General features: G+C 43.5%; 1 protein-coding gene across 4 annotated transcripts in view; it reads right to left on the bottom strand.

Annotated features, from left to right (window-relative positions):
• Positions 1-14,788: 14,788 nt before the first annotated feature.
• LOC110485836 (triple functional domain protein) overlaps positions 14,789-26,015 on the bottom strand; it is a 149,624-nt gene continuing 138,397 nt past the window's right edge. For 3 of the 4 annotated variants that reach the window (XM_021557045.3, XM_090195238.1, XM_090195242.1), the window contains 16 exons: positions 25,604-25,707; positions 25,416-25,485; positions 25,096-25,185; positions 24,772-24,915; positions 24,549-24,626; positions 23,891-24,082; positions 23,522-23,699; positions 22,374-23,161; positions 20,879-21,126; positions 20,519-20,657; positions 19,251-19,278; positions 18,730-18,892; positions 18,422-18,543; positions 18,011-18,290; positions 17,614-17,752; positions 14,789-17,434 (listed from right to left, as the gene is read on the bottom strand). In XM_021557045.3, coding sequence (XP_021412720.3) covers positions 16,877-17,434; positions 17,614-17,752; positions 18,011-18,290; positions 18,422-18,543; positions 18,730-18,892; positions 19,251-19,278; positions 20,519-20,657; positions 20,879-21,126; positions 22,374-23,161; positions 23,522-23,699; positions 23,891-24,082; positions 24,549-24,626; positions 24,772-24,915; positions 25,096-25,185; positions 25,416-25,485; positions 25,604-25,707 — 3,321 coding nt within the window. In that variant the 3' untranslated portion in view covers positions 14,789-16,876. The remainder of the gene's footprint in view (positions 17,435-17,613; positions 17,753-18,010; positions 18,291-18,421; positions 18,544-18,729; positions 18,893-19,250; positions 19,279-20,518; positions 20,658-20,878; positions 21,127-22,373; positions 23,162-23,521; positions 23,700-23,890; positions 24,083-24,548; positions 24,627-24,771; positions 24,916-25,095; positions 25,186-25,415; positions 25,486-25,603; positions 25,708-26,015) is intronic. The other variant, XR_016485648.1, reaches the window with a different exon arrangement.

Raw genomic sequence — 26,015 nt, 5'->3', positions numbered from 1 at the left:
GTTGTTTTCTTCATCAATCTACACACAATACCCCATAATGACAAAGCAAAACTTTATTTGTATTTTTTTGCAAATGTATTACAAATAAAAAAAACGTAAGTAAATATTCAGACCCTTTACTCAGTGCTTTGTTGAAGCACCTTTGGCAGCGATTACAGCCTCGAGTCTTCTTGGGTAAGACGGTTCAAGCTTGGGACACATGTATTTGGGGAGTTTCTCCCATTCTTCTCTGCAGATCCTCTCAAGCTACAGTGTGTCAGTTTGGATTGGGAGTGTTGCTGCACAGCTATTTTCAAGTCTCTCCAGTGATGTTCGATCGGGTTCATGTCCAGGCTCTGGCTGGGCCACTCAAAGACATTGAGACTTGTCCCGAAGCCACTCCTGCGTTGTCTTGGTTGTGTGCGTAGAGTCAATGTCCTGTTGGAAGATGAACCTTCACCCCAAGCTGTGGCAGTAAGGGAATGATAAGACTTTCCGGGGGCCCTAAGCGACCGCTGATGTAGCTTATGCCTGGAACTGGACCTGAAAGGAAGAAATTATTAACTGTCCTTCGGCATACTTAGTTCTATTAGAATAGGCTCACATACTACAGGGACTGTGGCTACAGTCTGAAACAGCCCAGTGACCTAAACACACAGAGATAGATAGCTGTTTACCGCTTCCTGTTCACAGGCCTACATGGTGATATAAAACCACATCTTCACACATATAATTCACAACAATGTATTTTTTGGGTTGAGCCAGCCAGACGGTTTTGTGTAAGCTGAATTTAAAATGGGGGGACTTAGATAATGAAAATAAAGGAACACAAAGCCAGAGGATTGTGCCATGTAATCATTTTTACACAATTTAGCAAGAAGCAGTATTACTAACCTTGTTTCAAAAAGAGCTAATTGCAGGCAGAGCTTTTAAATCTATGGGAAGGTCATGCTCTGACACTGATAATGTAATTACAGATAACCAACAAAGAACCCGAACCAACAAAGGACAAATCTTGCACACATGCTAAAAAAAAGTTACATTTCACTAAAAAGCATCAGATAAGGAAGCAATTGTGATGGGTCCGCACTCAAATGGATGTCACATAAAGATGACTTCATAAAAATTAAAAATAAAAAACATTTTACTGAATCAGGATAGCGTACAAAGATGTTTTGGCTTAACAGACTTCTCTAGTGAGTAGGTAAATGTAAAAAAAAATCAGGAACAACTTTTGTATATGAGCAACTGTAACAGTTTTGCTTCTGTCCCTTTCCTCGACCCTACCTGGGCTCGAACCAGGGACCCTCTGCACACATCAACAACTGACAACCTCGAAGCATCGTTACCTATCGCTCCACAAAAGCCACGGCCCTTGCAGAGCAAGGGAAACAACTACTTCAAGGTCTCAGAGCGAGTGACGTCACAGATTGAAATGCTATTAGCGCGCATCGCTAACTAACAAGCCATTTCACACCGGTTACACTCACCCCCCTTTGATCTTCTCCCTTTCCGAAGCAACCAGTGATCCGGGTCACGGCACCAATTGAAACGCTACTAACTCGCACCGATAACTAGTTAGCCATTTCACACCGGTTACACAACCAGTGAGCAGCAGTTGCTTCTAAGATTGCCAGTCAATTGCCAATCGGTGATGTGGCTTCTCTGGTCTACCTGTATATGTTACAATCACAAAGAAATACAAAATGACAGAATATGGGTGCGGGCACAAAGGGTAATTGGCGTTATCAGGTGTGAACCATTCATGAATCAATTCCCTTAGTCCACTCACTTGGGTATATTTATGAATTCCCGAGATAGCTTTCCAAAGAACATCAGGCTAGGTTGTTCATACACCACTGCACTGTTTTATACCTGTTGTATCCTGTGCATGTGGCAAATAAACTTTGAAACTTGAAACTTTGGCCTATAGGAAAGAGGTGGAATCTTTTAATTTCATAAATTCATACTCTTATACAAGTACACCGTCCATATCATATTTTATCATTTGTGAGTCAGCCCCACATTATGTAGCTACTGCTACTAGTACTACTATGACATTTGATCAGCCAGCCTGGTCTCATAGACTAGACGTAACATAGTAAATGTACATCAGGGACACCCAAATTAGTATGATATGCAACGTTTGGTATGAAAACAGACAGTTACTTAAGGCAAAAAAGAAAGTAGGGTGGTTGGTCGGGGTGGATGGGTGGGAGTTCAAATCTCATCTAGGACAACATTCATCCAATAGAACCCAGAGAGTGTCCTTCAATGGAAACTTCTCTAACATCAGATATGTACAGTGCGGTGTCGCTCAGGGCAGTTGCCTTGGGCCGTTAATCATATCTATTTTTACAAATGATTTGTCACTGGTCTTACACAAAGCTAGAATGACTATGTATGTGGATTACTCAACACTCTACACGTCAGCACCCAAACCCAGTGAGCTATATACTCTATGTAATGTATACAATAACTATGTATTTATACTATGATCCTCCTATTCATGGAATGCCCATCGCCCTAAAAAGTGTTACATGGATCTTTAGTGAGGCAGAACAGATAAGGTTAACTTTGATTCTATACATGTTAAGACCAACAAAATACAACTTATCACATGACAGGCGCCATGATGGGGGGAAAAAAGCATATGGTTCTCAAACACCTAAAATATAAGGGCACAAGGCGAGACCCAGAGGCAGATGGTTGAGAACAAGAACAAGTTCTCATTTACAACTGCAACCTGACCAAGATAAAGCAACAACACGGAGTTACACATGGGATAAACAAACGTACAGTCAATAACACGATAGAAAAATCTGTATACAGTGTGTGCAAATGAAGTAAGGAGGTAAGGCAATGAATTGGCCAATAGTGACAATGTGCAAGTAGAAATACTGGTGTGCAAAAGAGCAGAAAAACTAAAACAAATATGGGGATGAGGTAGGTAGTTGGTTGGATGGGCTATTTACAGATGGGCTGTGTACAGCTGCAGCAATCGGTAACCTGCTCTGACAGCTGACACTTGAAGTTAGTGAGGGAGATTTAGTCTCCAACTTCAGTGATTTTTGCAATTCGTTCCAGTCATTGGCAGAAGAGAACTGGAAGGAAAGGTGGCCAAATGAGGTGTTCGCTTTGGGGAATCTGTCCTTTGGTCTGATGAGTTCAAATGTGAGATTTTTGGTTCCAACCGCTGTGTCTTTGTGAGACGCAGAGTAGGTGAACAGATGATCTCTGAATGTGTGGTTCCCACGATGAAGCATGTGTGATGGTGTGGGGGTGCATTGCTGGTGACACTGTCTGTGATTTATTTAGAATTCAAGGCACACGTAACCAGCATGGCTACCACATCATTCTGCAGTGATACGCCATCCCATCTGGTTTGCGCTTAGTGGGACTGCAGGCTGTGTAAGAATTATTTGACTAAGAAGGAGAGTGATGGAGTGCTGCATCAGATGACCTGGCCTCCACAATCACCCGACTGTTAAGAGAATTATGTTCTCAATGTTCATAAACTGAACTTCAATTGAACTCCTCGGTCTGCTACCAAGAATTTGTAGGATTCTTGTTGAAATGAAACAGACATAGGCCAGTCTACGATAGTCAGCAACGTTTATTTACGAGAGCTCTGCCAATCATTCCATGTACATTGGTGTATATACTGTACCTCTCATTTCATCATAAATGTCCCTCCTCCTCTCAGACAATGACAATATAGTTTACAAGTCTTCTCTTATGCATACATACATTGCTTATCACATCCTGCAACATGTTACACAATCTACTTTAAGCCCAATAGTTTCTCCCCTCTGGGTGGGGAGACCTCCTTCCCTTTATCAGTTTCACAGTGGTCACAAGTTGTCTGCCACAGTTCCTTGTCTGCTAACAGTTCCTCTTTTCTTATGTACAAACATTCTTCCTCATTATACAGAGACAGAGTAGAATTCTGTTAGATTACTATAAATGTATACATAATTTAGTCATTATACATAAAATTCATAACACCGACCTCACCCAATTGAGATGGTTTGGGATTAGTTGGACCACAGGGTGAAGGAAAAGCAGCCAACAAGTGCTCAGCATATGTGGGAACTCCTTCAAGACTGTTGGAAAAGCATTCCAGGTGAAGCTGGATGAGAGAATGCCAAGAGTGTGCAAAGCTGTCAAAAGGCAAAGGGTGGCTACTTTGAAAAATCTCAAATCTAAAATCTATTTTATTTTCTGCGTTGTGCAGATTGAAAGAGGACAGCGAGCCGGTGACCCGGTCCGTTTCTTCACTCAATGGATCCCGGAGGTCCTAGGCATAATCAACTTCACCAAGCCACTGGAAATCGAACGCGCCCACAGAACATCAGCGCCGAATCCCCGGCCAGATGAGCCCCTATGGGCCGTCCTGATCAGGTTCCTCCGTTTCCAAGACAGAGAGAAGATACTGCAACTCGCAAGAGCCAAAGGGGATATCACCATCGATGGAAAGAGGGTTAGCCTTTTCCCGGATATGAGCTCGGATCTCGCCAGACGTCGCAAGCAGTTCAGACCTGCCGCCAAAGCACTGAAGGAGAAAAACATCACCGGCTACCTCATCCACCCTGCGCAGATGAAAGTTCAGTACAAAGGCCGAAGCCATCTCTTCAACACACCGGGAGAAGTGCACACTTTTCTCAAAGAACTGAACAACGTCTGAGCCAGGAAGGTCTCTCTGGGGATAAAATACAGTTTGTTTATTTTCTCTTATCCGGACTGAACTGCTGATATCTTCCGGTCACTATAATTGATTTGTACATTTTCAACTAACCGTATCTTTCCGGGGTGAGTTCTATTACATTTCCAGGAGAGTATATTTTGGTTTAGTCCATACCTACTAGGCGAAGCAAATAAGTGGGCTTAGGCCCACTGCTTTCCCCCTCATTTATGTTAATCTTTCGAAAAGAGCAGCCCTTACCTTGGGCAGTAAATACTCAGCCATAAATATCTATTCACAACGTTTGTTTTCAACTTAGAGAGCTCGCAGGTTTTAGTTTACGCCAAGGTTTAGCTAGTAAGAGCAAGATGGAAAGCGAGCAGCAACGTATCTCTCTAGTGTATTCATGTTTGATTGTTGGGATTGTTGTTTTAGTCTGACAATCGGGGTGGGTGGGATTTTTATTATTTTTTCTTCCTTTTTTCTATGTTTATTGTTTCCTTCCTAAAGAGACACACAGGTCACTTTTGTGCTCAAACCAAAGTTGAAACATTTCCTAATTATCTAATCTATATGATAGATTTCCATTCAGTTACATATTTGAAACCCAACCTATGCTTAATCCACTAAAATATGTCACATTCAACGTAAAAGGTCTTAACAGCCCGATTAAAAGGAAAAGAGTCAATACATACCTTAAGAAATTGAAGGCTGACATTGTGTTTTTACAAGAAACACATCTTACAGCCAGTGAACACAAGAAATTGAAGAGGGAATGGTTAGGACACGTTTTTGCGTCCTCTTTTAACTCCAAAGCAAGAGGAACTGCAATGTTGATAAGTAGACACATCCCCTTCAGCGTCAACAACACCATCTCTGATCCCTCTGGCAGGTTTGTTTTGGTGCAGGGGCATATGTTTTCAGAGTCTTGGACCCTATTGAATATTTATGCTCCTAACTTCGATGACCATATGTTTATTCAGAATGTCTTCCTTCAGGTCGCTCAAGCACCACCAGGATGGCACAACTGTTTCATAGAGTGTTAGATGTCGAGTATCTCCCCAGATTGCTTAGTGACCATTCTCCTCTGGTATTATCAATCTCCACTCCTACCAAGGTAAATGGAGCATATAGATGGAGACTAAATTCTACACTCCTAAAGCAACCTGAATTTTGTGCATTCATCAAAGAGCAGATCAATATTTTTACTTTGACAAACAAACCTTCCGCTCCTGACAGTTTCATTCTTTGGGACACATTGAAGGCCTATCTGAGGGGTCAGATCATTTCCTATACTAAGGGGCTGAAGAGAAAACACGGTGCGGAACTGAGTGCCCTTGAATCTGAAATCTCCGAGCTAGAGAAAAACTACCGAAGAGGCCCGACTAAAGATCTATACAGGCTTTTGGTAAATAAAAAACTTAAATATAATATTCTGAACACATATCAAGCCGAGAGGGCCATCACTAAATCAAAACAGCGTTATTACGAGCTTGGAGAGAAAGCTCACAAAGTATTGGCATGGCAACTGAAAGCAGAGGAAAGTAAGAGGACAATTAATGCCATAGAAACTCTTACTAATGAGATATCTTTCGACCCTACTGAAATTAATAATACTTTTAAGAAATACTATGAAGACCTCTACACTTCCCAATCAAGCGATGATCTATCAGAGATCGACTCCTTTCTCTCCTCTCTCAACCTCCCTTGCCTGTCAGGGGAAGACAGCGAGCGCCTGAGTGAACACTTCTCAGATCCTGAATTGTTGGAGGCCATTAAATCCTTACCTTCTAATAAATCTCCTGGGGAGGATGGCTCCCCTCCAGAGTTCTATAAAGAATTTAGGGAGCTGTTGGTCCCCTACCTTATGGAGGTACTTAAAAAAGCCAGGGAAGACAACTGCTTTCCAGAGTCCTTTTCTCAAGCAGTGATTACTGTAATCCACAAGAAAGGGAAAAACCTGCTAAAGTGCGCCTCCTATAGACCAATCTCTCTCCTTAACACAGATTGTAAACTGGTCACCAAGATGCTATCTAAGAGACGGGAGTCATGTCTTCTTCCCCTGTTGGTCAACCCAGATCAGACTGGCTTCATAATTAATAGATTGTCCCCCAATAATCTCAGAAGGTTCTTTGATATAATTCACCTTGCTAACAAAAACAAAATACCTAGTGTCGCAGTCTCCCTCGACGCTGAAAAGGCCTTTGATAGGGTTGAATGGCCATAACTCTTTCGCGTCTTAGAAAAGTTTGGTTTAGGTACAAATCTCCTAAAGCTAGGATTGCTACCAATGGGATTACTTCCTCCTCTTCCCCTCTTTATAGGGGGAACAGACAAGGTTGCCCAATTAGCCCCCACCTCTTTGCCCTCGCCATCGAACCGTTGGCTGAGGCTATTAGAACGTACCCTGACATACATGGCTTTGAGGTGGGCCCCAATACCCATAAATTATCACTCTTTGCAGACAACCTTATCTTATTTCTAACAAACCCAGAACACTCCCTCTCTCACTTGCAGATCCTACTACAGTGTTATAGTTCTTTCTCTGGATATAAGGTCAATTTTGATAAAAGCAAAATCTTACCGTTGTCTGTCTTTGACCATCATACCATCAAACACAAGTTTCCTTTTAGATGGTCGCCTATGGGCTTCACATATTTGGGCATAATGGTGGATGGTAATCTGAACAACCTCAATAAACTCAATCTGGCCAGTTTGTTGCAAAAGGTGGAGGTTGACCTTTGTAAATGGATGGACTTACCTCTCACTCTACTGGGTAAATGTCCTGCCCAGATTTCTATATCTGTTTCAATCTCTCCCTATCCCTGTTCCCGCAGCATTTTTTTACTCTCTCGACAAGCTGACCAGACGGTTTATCTGGCACGGCAAAACCCCTAGGGTTGGCCTGGATAAACTGACCCTTGATTACAGTCAAGGAGGCTTAAACCTCCCCAATTTTAGAATGTACTACTGGGCTGCACAGTTTAGGTTTCTGGCTCAGAGGTTTGACAATGGTCCCTATCCCTCATGGTTGAACATTGAAAAGTTTGAGGTAAATGATGACATTGGGGCAGAATTGTTTTACAAATGGGACAGAAAATCTATAAAAACCATCACAGACAACCCTTTAATCATACATTCTGTCCTGGCATGGCGCAAACTGCATGAGCTTTTCAGACGAGGGGGATTCCTTTCCCCTAAAACCCCTTTATGGAACAATAGATTGATTCCTATGTTTTTCCAGAATAGTAACTTTAGACCATGGTCTGATAAGGGGATCACTCTTCTGGAACATTGTTACGAGGAGGGAGTTCTTATGTCTTTTCATCAGCTGAAACAGAAATACCACTTGCCTAACAGGGACTTCTTTAGCTACCTACAACTACGAAATGTTATTAGGGTGACTCTCAAGGGACAATGGAACCTACCTAAGATGTCACCTATTGAACAACTCTGCCACGCAGACCAACCACTGTTCAAGACCATTTCCCGTGTATACGATGCTCTTATGTCAGGACTAACACTGCCTGGGCTAGATAAACCCCGACTTAGATGGGAAAAAGATCTGGGTATTGATCTTGATGAGGATCTATGGAGTGACCTATGCAGGGATGGTGTTACATCCACATTGAACTCCAGATACAGACTGATCCAGTTTAATTTCCTCCATCAGCTCTATATCACCCCATCTAGACTGCACAAGTTCAACCCAGATATCTCCTCCCTATGTTTTAGATGTGGCTCAGATGAAGGAACATTCCTCCATTCCACTTGGCAGTGTTCATAACTACACGGTTTCTGGCAGGGGGTATGCTATACCATATCCTCAATTCACGGGGTTGCATTCCCTTTAGACCCGGAGGTCTGTCTACTGGGTAACTTTACTAACAAGAAATTGGATTCCTCCCTGCCAGTTGCAATGTGGCTATCGGAAGTTAATAGTTGTATCCCTTTGGAGAAAATCACTTACTGCTTGAGGAATAAGTTAAAGACATTTTACAGAATTTGGCAACCTTTTATTGACTATATGGAGAATCTCCCCCCACATCTCATTGATTGAATCTCTATATAACCCTAACATAATGTTTCACACGTAATGTATAATATGTAACCTACGGCAGGTGATCCAATGTCTCATTATTATTATTTTCTTATTGTATGTTTGTATATATAATTATAATTATAAATGTTTTTACGCTCGTCTGTTACTGTCACTTTGTCCTATCGTTGTCTAATATCTTTTCACTTTTGTTTTGAATGTTCTTAATTGGAAAATGCAAACAGAAGGTTGGTGCTTGGAATCACTGTTCTTCCTCTGTCAACCATGGTTACCTGCAAGGAAACACGTGCCGTCATCATTGCTTTGCACAAAAAGGGCTTCACAGGCAAGGATATTGCTGCCAGTAAGATCGCACCTAAATCAACCATTTATCGGATCATCAAGAACTTCAAGGAGAGCGGTTCAATTGTTGTGAAGAAGGCTTCACGGCGCCCAAGAAAGTCCAGCAAGCGACGGGACCGTCTCCTAAAGTTGACTCAGCTGTGGGATCGGGGAACCACCAGTACAGAGCTTGCTCAGGAATGGCAGCAGGCAGGTGTGAGTGCATCTGCACGCACAGTGAGACAAAGACTTTTGGAGGATGGCCTGGTGTCAAGAAGGGCAGCAAAGAATCCACTTCTCTCCAAGAAAAACATCAGGGACATACTGATATTCTGCAAAGGTTGTCAGGGAAATTGCAAGATTATGTTATAATGCTTGTACTGCATTATAATGGTTGTTTTATTCGACAGAATATAGTATTCTGTTAACTATTGTGTGTGTGTTCTACTGAGGATGGGCCTCTATGAGATAACACTGACAGAGGAGATTTACGATGTCTTTGGGTGATAAAACCTAAAGAGCATTCCAGAGAACATGAGTTAATGTTTCTGCTCTATACCGTACCAGGAAGAGATGGTTCCAGTTTGGAGTCTTAACCTTGTGAACATGCTATGTATCTGTTGTTCGTCATGTAGGTTGAAAAGGGTGTATCTTGGCTACAAAATACCTTTTTACTTTTGTTTTATCACTCTCAACGTATCATTAGAAATGGTGAATCGTTGAAAGTCATTGCTATTGCAAAGCTCTTATTATTAAAGATTTAGTTTAAGTATAACTCTGACTTGTGTGATACGTTTGTCTCTCCTTATTTGATAGTAAAGAAATTAACCACCACAAGGTACAGGGATTGGACTGCTGAGGACTGGGGTAAAGTTTTTATTATTAAAGTGGCTAGAGATGAGTCAGTATGTTGGCAGCAGCCACTCAATGTTAGTGATGGCTGTTTAACAGTCTGATGGCCTTGAGATAGAAGCTGTTTTTCAGTCTCTCGGTCCCAGCTTTGATGCACCTGTACTAATCTCGGATTCTGGATGATATTGGGGTGAACAGGCAGTGGCTCGGTTGGTTGTTGTCCTTAATGATCCTTTTGGCCTTCCTGTGACATCGGGTGGTGTAGGTGTCCTGGAGGGCAGGTAGTTTGCTCCTGGTGATGTGTTGTGCAGACCTCACTACCCTATGGAGAGCCTTACGGTTGTGGGCGGTTGCCGTACCAGGCAGTGATACAGCCCGACAGGATGCTCTCGATTGTGCATCTGTAAAAGTTTGTGAGTGTTTTTGGTGACAAGCCACATTTCTTCAGCCTCCTGAGGTTGAAGAGGCACTGCTGCGCCTTCTTAACGATGCTGTCTGTGTGGGTGGACCATTTCAGTTTGTCCGTGAAGTGTACAGCAAGGAACTTAAAACGTTCCATCATCTCCACTACTGTCCCATCGATGTGGATAGGGGGCTGCTCCCTCTGCTGTTTCCTGTAGTCCACGATCATCTCATTTGTTTTGTTGACATTGAGTGTGAGGTTATTTTCCTGACACCACACTAGGAGGGCCCTCACCTCCTCCCTGTAGGCCGTCTCATCGTTGTTGGTAATCAAGTCTACCACTGTAGTGTCGTCTGCAAACTTGATTATTAAGTTGGAGGCGTGCATGGCCACGCAGTCATGGGTGAACAGGGAGTACAGGAGAGGGCTGAGAACACACCCTTGTGGGGCCCCAGTGTTGAGGATCAGCGGAGTGCAGATGTTGTTTCCTACCCTCACCACCTGGGGGCGACCCGTCAGGATGTCTAGGACCCAGTTGCACAGGTCGGGGTTGAGACCCAGGGTCTAAGTAAATATAACAAGATTCAACAACTGAGACATAAACTGAACAAGTTCCACAGACATGTGACAAACAGAAATGAACAAAGAGGGGGTCAAAATCAAAAGTAACAGTCAGTATCTGGTGTGGCCAACAGCTGCATTAAGTACTACAGTGCATCTCCTCCTCATGGACTCCACCCGATTTGTCAAATCTTGTTGAGAGATGGTACCCCACTCTTCCACCAAGGCACCTGCAAGTTCCCGGACATTTCTGGGGGAATGGCCCTAGCCCTCACCCTCCGATCCAACAGGTCCCAGACGTGCTCAATGGGATTGAGATCCGGCTCTTCGCTGGCCATGGCAGAACACTGACATTCCTGTATTGCAGGAAATCACACACAGAACGAGCAGTATGGCTGGTGGCATTGTCATGCTGGAGGGTCATGTCAGGATGAGCCTGCAGGAAGGGTACCACATGAGGGAGGAGGCGGTCTTCCCTCTAACGCACAGCATTCAGATTGTCCACAATGACAACAAGCTCAGTCCGATGATGCTGACACACCGCCTCAGACCATGACGGACCCTATACCTCCAAATCGATCCCGCTACAGAGTACAGGCCTCGGTGTAACGCTCATTCCTTCAACGATAAATGTGAATCCGACCATCACACCTGATGAGACAAAACCGCAACTCGTCAGTGAAGAGCACTTTTTGCCAGTCCTGTCTGGGCCAGCGACGGTGGGTTTGTGCCCATAGGCAACATTGTTGCCGGTGATGTCTGGTGAGGACCTGCCTTACAACAGGCCAACAAGCCCTCAGTCCAGCCTCTATCAGCCTATTGCGGACAGTCTGAGAACTGATGGAGGGATTGTGCGTTCCTGGTGTAACTCGGGCAATTGTTGTTGCTATGCTGTACCTGTCCTGCAGGTGTGATGTTCGGATGTACCGATCCTGTGCAGGTGTTGTTACATGTGGTCTGCCACTGAGAGGACGATCAGCTGTCCGTCCTGACTCCCTGTAGCGCTGTCTTAGGCGTCTCACAGTACGGACATTGCAATTTCTTGTCCTGGCCACATCTGCAGTCCTCATGCTTCCTTGCAGCATGCCTAAGGCATGTTTACGCAGATGAGCAGGGACTCTGGGCATCTTTCTTTTGGTGTTTTTCAGAGTTAGTAGAAAGGACTCTTTTGTGTCCTAAGTTTTCATAACTGTGACCTTAATTGGGGCGCAGGTTAGCCTAGAGGTTAGAGCATTGGACTAGTAACCGAAAGGTTGCAAGTTCAAATCCCCAAGCTGACAAGGTACAAATCTGTCGTTCTGCCCCTGAACAGGCAGTTAACCCACTGTTCCTAGGCCGTCATTGAAAATAAGAATTTGTTCTTAACTGACTTGCTTAGTTAAATAAAGGAAAAAAAAACAATAATAAATTGCCTACCATCTGTAAGCTGTTAGTGCCTTAACGACCGTTCCACAGGTGCATGTTCATTGGCTGTTTATGGTTCATTGAACAAGCATGGGAAACAGTGTTTAAACCCTTTACAATGAAGAACTGTGAAGTTATTTAGATTTTTACGAATTATCTTTGAAAAAGGGACATTTCTTTTTTGTCTGAGTTTATATATATATATTTCAGTCATGGTCAGCAAATATACAACAAATATACAACAAGATTCAGCTATAAAGATTTCCATTGTTGTTACCATCCAGAGCGTCTTGCTGTAATTGACTGACACAAGGTTCAGAATTGCCATGATTCACTTATTAAACACAAGCTCAGTATGCCCTCTAGTGGGGAAGCCAGTGTGTGCGTTTGAGTGTGTGTGTGTAAACATTGAAAACAGGATTTGGTCTCCCTATTGAGATAAAATCTCTGAAGAACACCTGAGCTTGCTGAGGTGCCTCAGTCGCTGTGGTTGCATGCAAAGCAGCTGCTACTTTCACTCTAAGAACAGCTCTGTTGATTTCACATCTGATAAGGCAGAAGGGAAGAACATTCGCCACACCTCGGTTAAATACAAACACAGGAACTGTCCCTAAACAACCCTCAAAATGTAGAACTTAAAAAACATCCACACTTGATACATTGCTACAAGAATATTGAGTTCAACATGATTAACTGAACAAAACATATAATTCAAGATCAATTCATAATTTGAGCAACCAATTCATAATTTGAGCAATCAATAAGGTTAAGCAGATGATTTTGGACATTAATAGTTCATTGACATTTGCTGATGGGGTTAACATCTATGATCTTTTCCGGCATCAAACATCGTAGCTAAGTCTGTGTGCTCTGAAAGGGAAATGTACATCACACCTACATGAATTGGTAATCATTCTAAAAAATCATGAATGACCTTGGTTTGAAGTGCCTGTTGAAATAGATGTGGGGGGGGAGAACAGTTCAGTAGTTTTTCAAACACATTTCCAATGAATAATCTTTGGTGCAAATTGACTGCACAACGCCTGCACCTTGGAGATAAGATCACAGACGCTCACTCTGGTTTCTCACATCTTGTTTATCATCGACAGAGATCTGATTCTGATGAGAAACATCTAGTTATTGTGGACACCATTCACACCTCCTATTCCGTTTCCTTCAAAAACTGTCAACAACAACATTATCAACCATGTTGATCTCAGATATAAATGTTTATAAGGTTATAATTAGGTAAGTCTACACCACTTGCAGTGCCTTCACACCACTTTGCTTTTTCAGCCTGAATTTAATATAGATTCAATTGAGATGTTGTGTTACTGGCCCACACACACAATACCCCATAATGTCAAAGTGGAATTCTGTTTTAGAAATGTTTACAAATTAATAAAAAATGAAAAGCTGAAATGTATTGAGTCATAAAGTTTTCAACCCCTTTGTTATGGCAAGCCTAAATATGTTCAGGAGTAAAAATCTGCTTAACAAGTCACATCATATGTTGCATAGACTCATTCTATGTGCAATGATAGTGTTTAACATGATTTTGAATGACTACCTCATCTCTGTACCCCACACATACAATTACTATATCTGTAAGATCCCTCAGTTGAGCAGTGAATTTCAAATACAGATTCAACCACAAAGACCAGAGGTTTAACAATGCCTCGCAAAGAAGGGCACCTATTGGTAGATGGGTAAACATTTTCAAAGGCAGACATTGAATATCCCTTTGAACATGATGAAGTTATTAATGACACTTTGGATGGTGTATCAATACACCCAGTCACTACAAAGATACAGGGGTCCTTCCTAACTCAATTGCCAGAGAGAAAGGAAACCCCTCAGGGATTTCACCATGAGGCCAATGGTGACTTTAAAACAGTTAGAGTTTAATGGCTGTGATAAGGAAAAACTGAGGATGGTTACTCCACTATACTGACCGAAATTAAAAGATGGAAGCCTGTATAGAATAAAAATGATTCCAAAACATGCATTCTGTTTGCAATAAGGCACTTCAGTAAAATTGCTAATAATGTGACAAAGATATTAGCTTAATGTCCTGAAGTGTTATGTTAGGGGCAAATCCAACACAACACATCACTACCAGTCTTCATATTTTCAAGCATGGTGGTGGCTGCATCACGTTATGGGTATTCTGGTCATAGGAAAATATTGTACAATCCAGGTGTTCAAAGCTCTTAGAGACGTACCCAGAAAGAGTCACAGCTGTAATCGCTGCCAAATGTGATTCTAACATGTATAGACTCAGGGGTGTGAATACTTAAGTAAATGAGATATTTCTGTATTTCATTTTCAATACATTTGAAAACATTTCTAAAAACATGTTTTAACTTTCTAATTATGGGGCATTGTGTGTAGATGAGTGAGAGAGAAAAAACATTTCATCCATTTTGAATTCAGGCTGTAACAACATGTAGAATAAGTCACGGGCTATGAATACTTTCTTAAGGCACTGTACATACATAAATATAAAACAAACTTCCAAGGGTATGTTCCATACGTTTAATGGCAAAATAACTGAGGACTAAATAAACTATTTATAGCAAGTAATGTGTAAACATAATTTCTGTACAAAGAAATATACATGCAAAAGTAAAAATAAGTCATTTAACATTCAAAATGACGTAGTATGTATCAAATATGATGAGGTTACATCCAGGTTCCCATGTTCGTCGTCCATGTCTGTACAGCTTTACACATGAATAAATAAGAGGACACAAAATGGGACTGTACAGGTTAACAAACACATTCATTGTATCACTGTGACTACTGCATTGACATGAAACTCTGATAACCTTTTCAAGCTTAAAAGGAAATACAGCTACTTCGTCCGCCTCTCCAGATGAATTTGACCGGCACATTAAAATCAGTTTGAACTCATACAATTATTAATTTACTGAAAGCAGCTAGGTCATGGTCACCCTCAGATAAAGGTTAGGGTAATAGTGCCGCAAAGCCCATGCACAATTATTGTAACGTTGGTACAATGTTGTGGGCAGTTTCTTCTTCAAACCAAAGGCCCGGCAAAGAATGCTACCCCAAGTTTATCTTCAGTTAAACCAAGATGTTGATCATTGCAACACAATGTCTAGCAAAATACATAACTTAAAAAGTCAAACAAACTTACACAGCAATCACCACTTTGTGCACAGCTTGAGAAGAGAAGTGTTTGAAATGTTAATTAGGTAAGCAGTAACAACCAACCACTAAACAACGTTCTTACAACGCTAATAAATAAAGCCACTGTGAACCAATGTAAACATCTCTAGGTTCAGCATGGTTTTCATAACTTAACATGGTACATTATAACACATTTAAAGAGAGTAAAGTACACTAAACTTTGGTATAGTTACAGAAAATAAAACAAATACAATGACAAACTGAAAGCATAAATGCCAATATAGATACAAATCTTTTTTCTTATTTTACATTATTTGCGAAACCTGCATTTTAGGTTTCCAAGATATTCATACTGAACTTAATACGGAAAAGAGTAACACAATACATACATCTACTGCAGTACCAGGTACGTACATGCCTTTTTAGATTACGGGTACAACACATGTCTTCACAAATAGTTGCATACATGTTAAAGCTGCAACATTGCACATGAGGAGTTAACGCAAAATATGAGTGCATTTATAGAAGTATTTCTGGTAGTGAGGGTTTAAGTAATTTGACTGGCATGAGGAGGAGCTAGTCTCCCTCACACCTCTCTTCCATTGGCAGGACTTACTACTCAGCTAATGAAACAGCGTTTGAGACAAATTCTTCAAAATGAGAATGAAGGCAGGAACACATTATTTACAAAGTAAGGCGGATGTATCAGAAATCTAAAGAGCTTTTCCAATAGTGTTATAGCTTTTTGTTGTTTGTTTGCTTGTTTATTTCTCTGCTGAGGTCTGACTAAAATAGCATAATTGTACTAACTGTTACGGGTCCATACAATAGCAAGGCCAGAACAAAGCATACGCCTATTTATTGTAAGTTAATCAACTACAATGAGTTTGGTCTCCAACTGGTTCTAGAAGTAGTGTTCTGAAGCAACGACCCTGTGGTGGGTCGGTGGTGCTTTGTTCATATGTCGCATTCATTTTTGTTTTCATGCTTTTTATTAATAACCTTTGTTTTTGAAAAGGTATATGAATAAAGACATTTCTTTGTTTCTTCACTATACATTTTCTTTACAAAAAGTAATCTCTCATTACAAAAACAATTCTTATATTCAACCAAAAGTAACCCGATATTACAGTAATACTATCCAAACACAAGGCTTACTCTCACTGGCTCTCGAGAAAGCTTTGTTCTCCCTGTTAGTGAAGTTTTAAATACTTTCAAATAGTTCATACTTTTGTGCAGGCATATAGCCATCATCCATACAAAGGTGGGGATGGAAGAGAAGTATCTAAATCTCTGGGGGAAAAAATCTCAGTCAAAAATATTCAAAGCAGTCAGCAGTCAGCAGCAGCAGGATGCTGGGTAACATAGTTCTAAGGAAGTGGCGTAGTCGGCTGAGAGAGGATGAGATCATCATTGTGACTCGGTGGTTTCTGGGAACTGTAGTTCTCTAACCTGCTCATATCTGGTTGAGGAGTCTGCTGTGAAGGAAGGTCTTGATGCTGCCCACGGGCCTAACATCGTTCTGGTGTTTCCGCCGCTCGATGAAGGAGATGAGTCTGGAGGTGTCGATGCACCCTGGGTGCTGGTTTTGTTGCTGGTGGGAGTCCCACGGCTGCAGCCAGGACTCCTGAAGGCAAGCGGCGGCAGAAGGTCTCCGGTCCGGCTCGCCCTGTAGGAGGAGACCCACAAAGTCCCTGGCCGCCTGGCTCACACCCTGGAAGTAGTCATGGGGGAAGCTGAAGTCCAGACGACAGATGTTCAGGCATGTCTCCTCAGCGCTCTCGTCCAGGAAGGGAGATGCCCCGCTCAGTACCACGTATGTCACAACCCCCAGGCTCCAGAGGTCAGAGGTCAGGGAGACGGGCTGGCCCAGCACCAGCTCCGGGGCTGAGAACTCTGGGCTGCCCAGTAGGGGGTGGATGTAGTGGCCACTGTTCAGCTGGACGGCGTCTCCGAAGTCTGTCAGCTTGACCACGGGCTGGGCAGAGTTCTGCTCCACTAACACGTTCTCAGGCTAAAGGGATACACACCGATACCCACGCACATACACGCAAAGAAAGATATGATTAAGAATTTACCCATGATGGGAGTATTATCTTTGCTTAAGAACAATCAGTTAGACATCATACTGTTTCATACAGTACAAAATCACATTTAACTCCTACTCTACATGTCACAGCCTTTGTGACTCACCTTCAAGTCCAAGTGAGCTATCCTCCAGCTATGCAGGTAGTGTAAAGCTTCTAGAATGTCCCTAAGGTACAAGGCCACCTTCTCTTCAGTGAGGTTACCCCAGCTGACTATGTAGTCCAGGAGACGGCCTTGATCAGCCCTGCAGACACAAAGCACCAGAGAGAGACATTAGCCCACCGATATGGTAGATGTGAATAAATATATATAGTAATATTGTTCAAAAGGGTAATCAATTCTATTTCAATTCAGGAATTGTAATAACAATTTTCCTCAATAATCATAAGAAAAACAGTGTGTGCGTCCCAAATGCTATCTATCCCTCTGTAGGGTACTACTTTTGATCAGTTATAGGGAATAGGGTCCCATTTGGGGCTCATCCACAGTTTTTCTAACATACATCTCCAGCACTAGCACGTAGCTGGTGGCTGTCTCGAAGGTGTCCAGCAGGCCAACCAGGTGTGGGTGTTCCAGACACTGTAGTATCCTCAGTTCCTGGAGCACCTGCTCACGCCGCATCAACCGCTTGTTGACATGTTTGGCTGCCACGGCACGCTTGCTCCCACGCTGGTCACAGCGCTTAGCCACTGAGAACCTCCCCCTGCCCAGTTCTGTGACCTCTGTGTAGAAGGACTCAAAGTTGTTCTTCCAGATCACTTCACTCCCATCGTCGGAGGCCTCTGGGAAAATAGAAACATTGAATGTTAAAATGCTAAAGTACTGAAGAAGTAGTGTGAATATAGAGGATATACTGTGCCCCCACAGGAGTCTACAACTCAACTCAACTTAATGTAACTCAACAGTGACTAACCTGAGACTCTGAGGCTGGCGGAGGATGACACGCTGCCCACTACGTTGGTGGCAACACAGGTGTACACCCCATCATCCTCCACAGACACACCCATGATGAGGAGAGTTGCCTCGCCCGTGTCACTGCAGAGAGAGAAGGGAAGTTTCAACAATAGCAACATTTCCTTTAATTCAACTACAACAGAACATTATCTTCCAACTGCTAAGTCATTTTAACGCGTTGCAATGATCACTGCAAGTCCCTCTGGACAAGAGTATCTACTAAATGACTCAAATGTAACGTAGAATGTCATCACTGCCGGTGTGTACCTGTACGTGATGCTGTAGTGTCCGTCGTTGCTCAGAGTGCTGTGGTCAGGTCCTCTCCAGGTGACCGAGGCTTTTGGTCTTCCACAGACCTTACTCCTCAGAGTGACACTCTCCCCCAGGTTACAGGTCACATCACTCAGAGGCAGCAGGAACTCTGGGGGTACTACAGAGGTGACAGACAGACAGAAGACACGTGAGTTTGACTATGTCACATGATAACTAGCCTTCCAATATACTAGCGTCCTGTCCATGGGGTGTACTTTCGTTTTTCCAGCTGCCTCACGCTACAGAAACAGGAGACAGGCTCCTGCCCTACACACTGCTCTGGCTCGTAGGAGGATACTTACATGCAAACTACACGATCCCACATCTGAGCTACCCAATAGACAATAGAAAGTATGCAGTACAATACAAGACAATAACAAATGGTCTTACTGAACCCCTGGATTGTGAAAATATAGATGTGTCATTCAATTACTGTATAGTAAAGCCCAAGCAAAAACATTTAAATGTATACATACCATCATAGATGTAGTTGGGGTTTAGAAGCTGAAAGAAAAATATGAACACAAGTAAGTTTCTTCTCCAAATTAGTTTTACCACAAAGACATGAAATAATTACATGAATTACATGAATCCATTAAATGAGGTTAATGTATAGGGGCTTTAAGTCTTACAGCCATACTGAGGTTAATGTAGAGGGGCTTTAAGTCTTACAGCCATACTGAGGTTAATGTATAGGGGCTTTAAGTCTTACAGCCATACTGAGGTTAATGTATAGGGGCTTTAAGTCTTACAGCCATACTGAGGTTAATGTATAGGGGCTTTAAGTCTTACAGCCATACTGAGGTTAATGTAGAGGGGCTTTAAGTCTTACAGCCATACTGAGGTTAATGCAGAGGGGCTTTAAGTCTTACAGCCATACTGAGGTTAATGTAGAGGGGCTTTAAGTCTTACAGCCATACTGAGGTTAATGTAGAGGGGCTTTAAGTCTTACAGCCATACTGAGGTTAATGCAGAGGGGCTTTAAGTCTTACAGCCATACTGAGGTTAATGCAGAGGGGCTTTAAGTCTTACAGCCATACTGAGGTTAATGTAGAGGGGCTTTAAGTCTTACAGCCATACTGAGGTTAATGTATAGGGGCTTTAAGTCTTACAGCCATACTGAGGTTAATGTATAGGGGCTTTAAGTCTTACAGCCATACTGAGGTTAATGTAGAGGGGCTTTAAGTCTTACAGCCATACTGAGGTTAATGCAGAGGGGCTTTAAGTCTTACAGCCATACTGAGGTTAATGCAGAGGGGCTTTAAGTCTTACAGCCATACTGAGGTTAATGTAGAGGGGCTTTAAGTCTTACAGCCATACTGAGGTTAATGTAGAGGGGCTTTAAGTCTTACAGCCATACTGAGGTTAATGCAGAGGGGCTTTAAGTCTTACAGCCATACTGAGGTTAATGCAGAGGGGCTTTAAGTCTTACAGCCATACTGAGGTTAATGTAGAGGGGCTTTAAGTCTTACAGCCATACTGAGGTTAATGTAGAGGGGCTTTAAGTCTTACAGCCATACTGAGGTTAATGCAGAGGGGCTTTAAGTCTTACAGCCATACTGAGGTTAATGCAGAGGGGCTTTAAGTCTTACAGCCATACTGAGGTTAATGTAGAGGGGCTTTAAGTCTTACAGCCATACTGAGGTTAATGCAGAGGGGCTTTAAGTCTTACAGCCATACTGAGGTTAATGTAGAGGGGCATTAAGTCTTACAGCCATACAGGTGATTATCAAATCAACTCTACCTTTACAGAAACTTTATTAGTCAGACAGTCTTGAGACTTGCGGTAGCCGTTTTCCATCTTATATTCCTTCCTGGTCTCCTTATCTCTCCTCTCAGACTTTCTCCTGATGCGGAGTGCTGTGTGCCACGAGGATGACTTCCTGCTCCAGACAAGAGAACGAGAAAGAAAGGGGAAAAGAGAGAGAAAGAAAAAGGAAGAAAGGAAGAGAAAAGTTTAACTTGTGATTTCTACATCTTTGTCTACTGTTTCACTTTTATGATTGCAGAGCTCATGATGTGAAATTGGAACTGTCTTTGGAATGATAACGCTTTTCATTCATTCAGGTTGGTACATGGAGTAGCAGCAGTGTCTGTCTCTTACTTGATGGTTCCTTCGGGGAGGTCGGGGATGATGGTGGAGGTGTGACCCAGTACGTAGCCAGGGATCCAGCCCTCGGCGGCAGGGCCCTGCTCAGTGGCAGCCCGGAACACCAGGAACATGTTCTGCTGATTGGAGGCCAGCATCTGGACCACCTCGCCCTGGGAAACACTGATCTCATCCTCCTTCAGGGCCACGTAGTCCTGGGTCACCAGCATGGTGCTGATGCTGCTGCTGCTACTACTTTCACTCTGGAGGAGGGGGAGGCAGGGGAAGATGGGAGGCAGGGGAGGATGGGAGGCAGGGGAGGATGGGAAGCAGGGGAGGAAGGGGAGGATGGGAGGCAGGGGAAGATGGGAGGCAGGGAAGGAAATGGAGTCAGTAAGGGTTTATAGGTATGGTTACACAAAGAGAGAGGCATAGAGAGATGGACAGACAGACAGACAAATGCACGCACACACAAACTGACTCTAAAAGACTGAACAAATTCAAATGTTATTGATTTGATTGCACATGAGCATCATGTGTTCATCTGTTTATATGCTAGAGCTCATGCACAAAGAAGGACTCATTTCAAAGCATTCATTACAAAAGGTTCAGAGAGTAGAGTGAGGAAAGTCATACTGTAGCAACTAACATCTGGTTCCTACATGTCTCATAATTAGACCTTCTCATTTGTAGAAGCGAAGATAAGGTATCCAGAAGTCAGAGACAGAGGAGAGTTAACACGGAGTGGGTGTCTCTCAAAGACAGTGAAAGTAGAGAGGAAACAGTCCGTTTCAGGAGAGAGAGCCTGAAAGAAAGTTTGAAGTGAGGCCAAATGCATTTGGTGTGAGTCAAATGTATTCAGGGGCAAGGCAAGGAGAGAACGGGAACAAGGATGTGTCATCAGTCCCACAGAACCAAGACAGAAACGAAGCAGCATGGTCAAAGCAAGAGCTAAGAGAAAACAGGAAAGACGGCAAGCGTTTCTTTTTACATCAGAGCTCCTCTTCTTGCAGGCAGGTGAAGTCGAAGTCAATATCAATCTTCCATGATATCAGCATTCATTTGCATTTAACCCATACATGCCTCAATGGTTTTTCAGATCAGACCACAATAGGCTGAAGCAAAGGGACAGCAAAAATCCAGGCCATGTCTAGAAAATGTTAGAGCCAAGACAGAGCTGGGTGTGTTAAGTTAGGGAAGCAGAGGCAGAGAGTCATACTGGAAACACTTACCAAGGGAGAGGAGAGGACACCAACATACCGTACAGCAAGCTACTTGCTAGTTACTTGCTAGTTACAGCAGTTAGCTGCTGTACCAGCCAAAAACACACTGTTAGTAGAGTCTGAAAGACAGCAGGAAGGATGAAAACTCACACCATAGGCAAGTTAGTGTACTTAGATAGTTTAGTATGCACTTGTGGTTCCGATGACCCAGGAGAACTTCTGGTCAGCCAGTAAGGTTAGTAGGGACTAAGCCGGACAGAAGCCTGGGACTCGAGTAGGGCTCTTACCCCGTTACTCTGCGTGGACTGTAAGGACTGCTCACTGGTGGAGGAGCATGTGCTCATGCGGTCTATATCCTTGCTGTGGGTGGAGTGGCGGTGGCTGTGGCTCTCCCTGTGGCCCAGGGTCGAGTCTCCACTATCACTGTGGTAGGAGAAGGAGCCAGGCCGGCTAGCTGGGGAGGCTGGGACCGCGGTGGACCAGAAAAAGGAGCCTTTCTGGGCTGGGCTGCCCGGGATGAATTCCTCCTTTATGGGGCAGGTCAGAGGAGAGACTGCCCCTACCCGAGGCTTGGCAAGATTCAGAGGGGCCACAGCCAGCCGTGGGATGGGGATCTGAGGGTCCTCCCCAAGGTAGCTCTCCTTGAAGCTGCCCTCAGCAACGCCCAAGGACTTGCCATTGCTGTTGCTGCTGGTTCTGCTGCGGGGCCGGGGACCCTCCAGCACTCGCATCTTGGGGACATCTTGGGGCCCCAGGTCCCCCTCTGCATGGTCAGGAGGACAGGGGGTCTGGGAGGAGGAGGAGGGGGGTTGTCGGGACCACGTACCTGCTGTTCTGTCCGGACCGTCAGACCCCGGGGGGTGGTGGTGGTGGACAGGCTGTGGGATACGGGAGGAGGGCTGAGGAATGCGCGAGGGCCGGCGACTCTGGGGGCCACACAGAGAGTTACTCCCAGGGCCCACTACGGAGCTGCTGCAGCCACCTCCTGCCAGGCCACTGCTGCTGCTGGGGGCCCCCAGGCCTGCTCCACTTGCCCCCACGTGGTTCCTCTGGTACTCGATAGGGGATGTCAGTGCTGGGGGACACAAAAAGAGAGACAGAGATGGACAGACAGAGAGAGAGAAAGGGAGAGAGAAAGAGATAGAGAGAAAGAGTCACCTCAGTGGTATGAGTACACACTGTCTAGCTATGAAACCAAAATATAAAAACATTCGTAGCATTTTGCATTCCAGTACATCATGCTATAGTTCATATTATGGTGTGCTCTAAACACTTATTTTCTCAGAACGTTGATACATTCTATGGAGTGGATGACTACACAGGGAGACAGATGAAACACTGTAATCATATGATATGATTATGCTGCCACCTGGGAGAAGCTAGCATAATATCACTACACAGTTACACAGATGAACCGTGATGTGTCTTTTTTTACCATTGAGAAAGTTGCGCTGGCTCTCCAGGATCTGGGTGATCTGGTGGACCCACATCTGGCTGACTCCAGGATTGGCTGAGTGCATCACGTAGGTCTCCACACCGCCACTGGATGACCGGGAGGTCAGGGTGAACTTACAGGGGTCATCTGTGCTCTCCTCCAGGCCCAGCCAGCTCACCTGGACACACACACAAGATATAGGGGAGAGGAGGGGATGTGAGTGTTTTCAGAATTAGACAACTATTCAAATGACTTTGGCCGTTAAGGCAATTACTATCCCAGCAATGTCCAGCCCCCAAAAAATCCATCCACTGTAATATGATCTAAGTGGATTGATTAGGGGAGATGATCACGATCGATGCCCCATACCTTGACGCTGTTCTTGAAGAGGTATCCCGGTTGGGAGTAGCCTTTCTTCTTGTCCAGGGGCTCACTGAAGATGACGATCTGTTCGAAGAGGAAGACCCTCCTCTCCTTCATCCTTGTGAGTAGCCCCCCGTCCTGATCTGATACCATGAAGGTATCCTGGAGCAGCAGTCTGCCTTGGGCCACAATCTTGCCCTGCATGGGGGAATACCAATGTATCGGCTGTCTGGTTAAATAAAGGTTTAAGGCCCAATGCAGCCATTTTATAACCATATCAAAATATTTCTGGGTAACAAGTAAGTACCTTACTGTAATAGATTTCCATTCAAATGGGCAAAAGTAGCTTTTTTTTTTTTGACTGAACTGGGCCTTTAAATAAAATACATAGAAATAAAAGGAGAGAGGACAGCCTCAGACTCATTCTTAGCCACTCAGATGAAATATGCATATTATCTGCATAATATTATATAATACAACGAGTGAAAATAGAGAGAGAGACAGCAAACCCAAACCCTTCTCCCAAGTATCATATGATCCATGTGACTTAACGGCTGAAATCAAATTCAAGTAAGCTATTTTGGAGAATTTGTGACCTTCTAAACTGAGCCAGATCAAACTGAAAGACCACATTCTCTATTCCCTGAATAAGACAGAGTCTTACGTCAAAGCCTTGGAGACGCCCAACGTTCATCATGTCGTTGCATCTTTTGGGCACAACACACATGACCTCCACCGCTTTCTGGGAGAAACAGAGAAGATAGAAAACATAATATATTATAACAAGTATAACTTTTAGATAAAAACAAAATCATAGCAATATTAATGCTAGTCCATGTTATTAGGCGTGGAAGGCCATCAAATCAAACCCAGATTGTAGTTCTTACCTCCAGCTCAGTAGTATCTACTGCAGCCTTTTTGGAGAACTTGAGTAAATCCTTCAGCAGGAGCTGGTACTTCATGATGCGCTGCACAGGCTTAATGAGAAGATCAGTGATCTGGAGTCTGTGGCCCAGACGCTGCTTGAGCTCCTAAAATACACAGGGAGCCATTAGATTTAGTTGCACACAGTAAAAACAAAGGACTGCGTAAAACACAAGGTATGAGAACAGGAAACAATGTGGCTCTTATGATGAAATATGTGCTCAGTTCGAGAGACTGGAATAAACCCACCTGCGGGGTATGTGTGGAGGGAGTATGTGTATTCTTACCTCAAAGTAAGTGTCTATGTACTCAGACACAATGTGCTCTGATTTGGGCTTGTTCTGACAGTACACGATGTACATGTGTAACCGGCGCTCCTAGCAGGAAAACAAGGAAACAAAACAAGGGAAATGGTGAGGAAGTGGTATTGTGGTCCTTGCTATCTGGAATCCTTGGGATGTCTGTACCCCATTGCATTTAAAATGAGGGATTATGGTTAAGGTTGGGGGTTAATGTTAAGGTTTAGCACTAACCTTGTTATGATGCACAGCGACATCCACTATTGATGGTATATTTTGGCCAATGAAAATCATCAAATCGCTCTTACTTGTTTGACGAACAGGGGAGCCAGCCTATCAGGATCCTCCAGGCACTTCTCTAGCTCTCCCAGGAAGAATCTGTGGCCAATCAGAGAAGAGTATGAGAAATATTACTATGATAAATACACTAATATAAAAGTAGTACTAATAATAATAATAACGCTAGTACTGTAGGTAGGTACTATTCTCGTCTTACTCTCTATGCCAGTCGTAGATCTGGTGGATATTCCCAAACACTATCTTGTCTTTTCCCCTCATGTCGTCTGGCACGCCGTCCTCCTTCATTTTGCTGATGTAGCCCTGAAGGGGAGATAAGATATTCAGGTGACCACAGGACTAGACACAGTGCTAAATTCAGCCAATACTATTCCAATGCTCTGTCCACAAACAACCTCTGCCCCTTAGGGCACTTGTGGTGATCTGATCTGATAGGTATATGCACTACATGTATGTTTAGAGGGCAAGGTGGAGCTGTTACCATATTGATTTTACCTATACAGTTCATTTCGATGTATATGGAGAGCCTAGGGGTCGTAAGGATTAGGGATTGTTTTGTGGACGGGACCTAGCACTTTGACCAAGTCTAGAACGTGAACAGAGTGTGATGG

Source organism: Oncorhynchus mykiss, chromosome 2 (assembly GCF_057628025.1).
Source record: "Oncorhynchus mykiss isolate SJ-2025 chromosome 2, ASM5762802v1, whole genome shotgun sequence".
NCBI classification, from domain to species: Eukaryota; Metazoa; Chordata; class Actinopteri; order Salmoniformes; family Salmonidae; genus Oncorhynchus; species Oncorhynchus mykiss.
The sequence above is the reverse complement of the archived record's forward strand: the minus strand, read 5'-3'. Positions and strand labels throughout refer to the sequence as shown.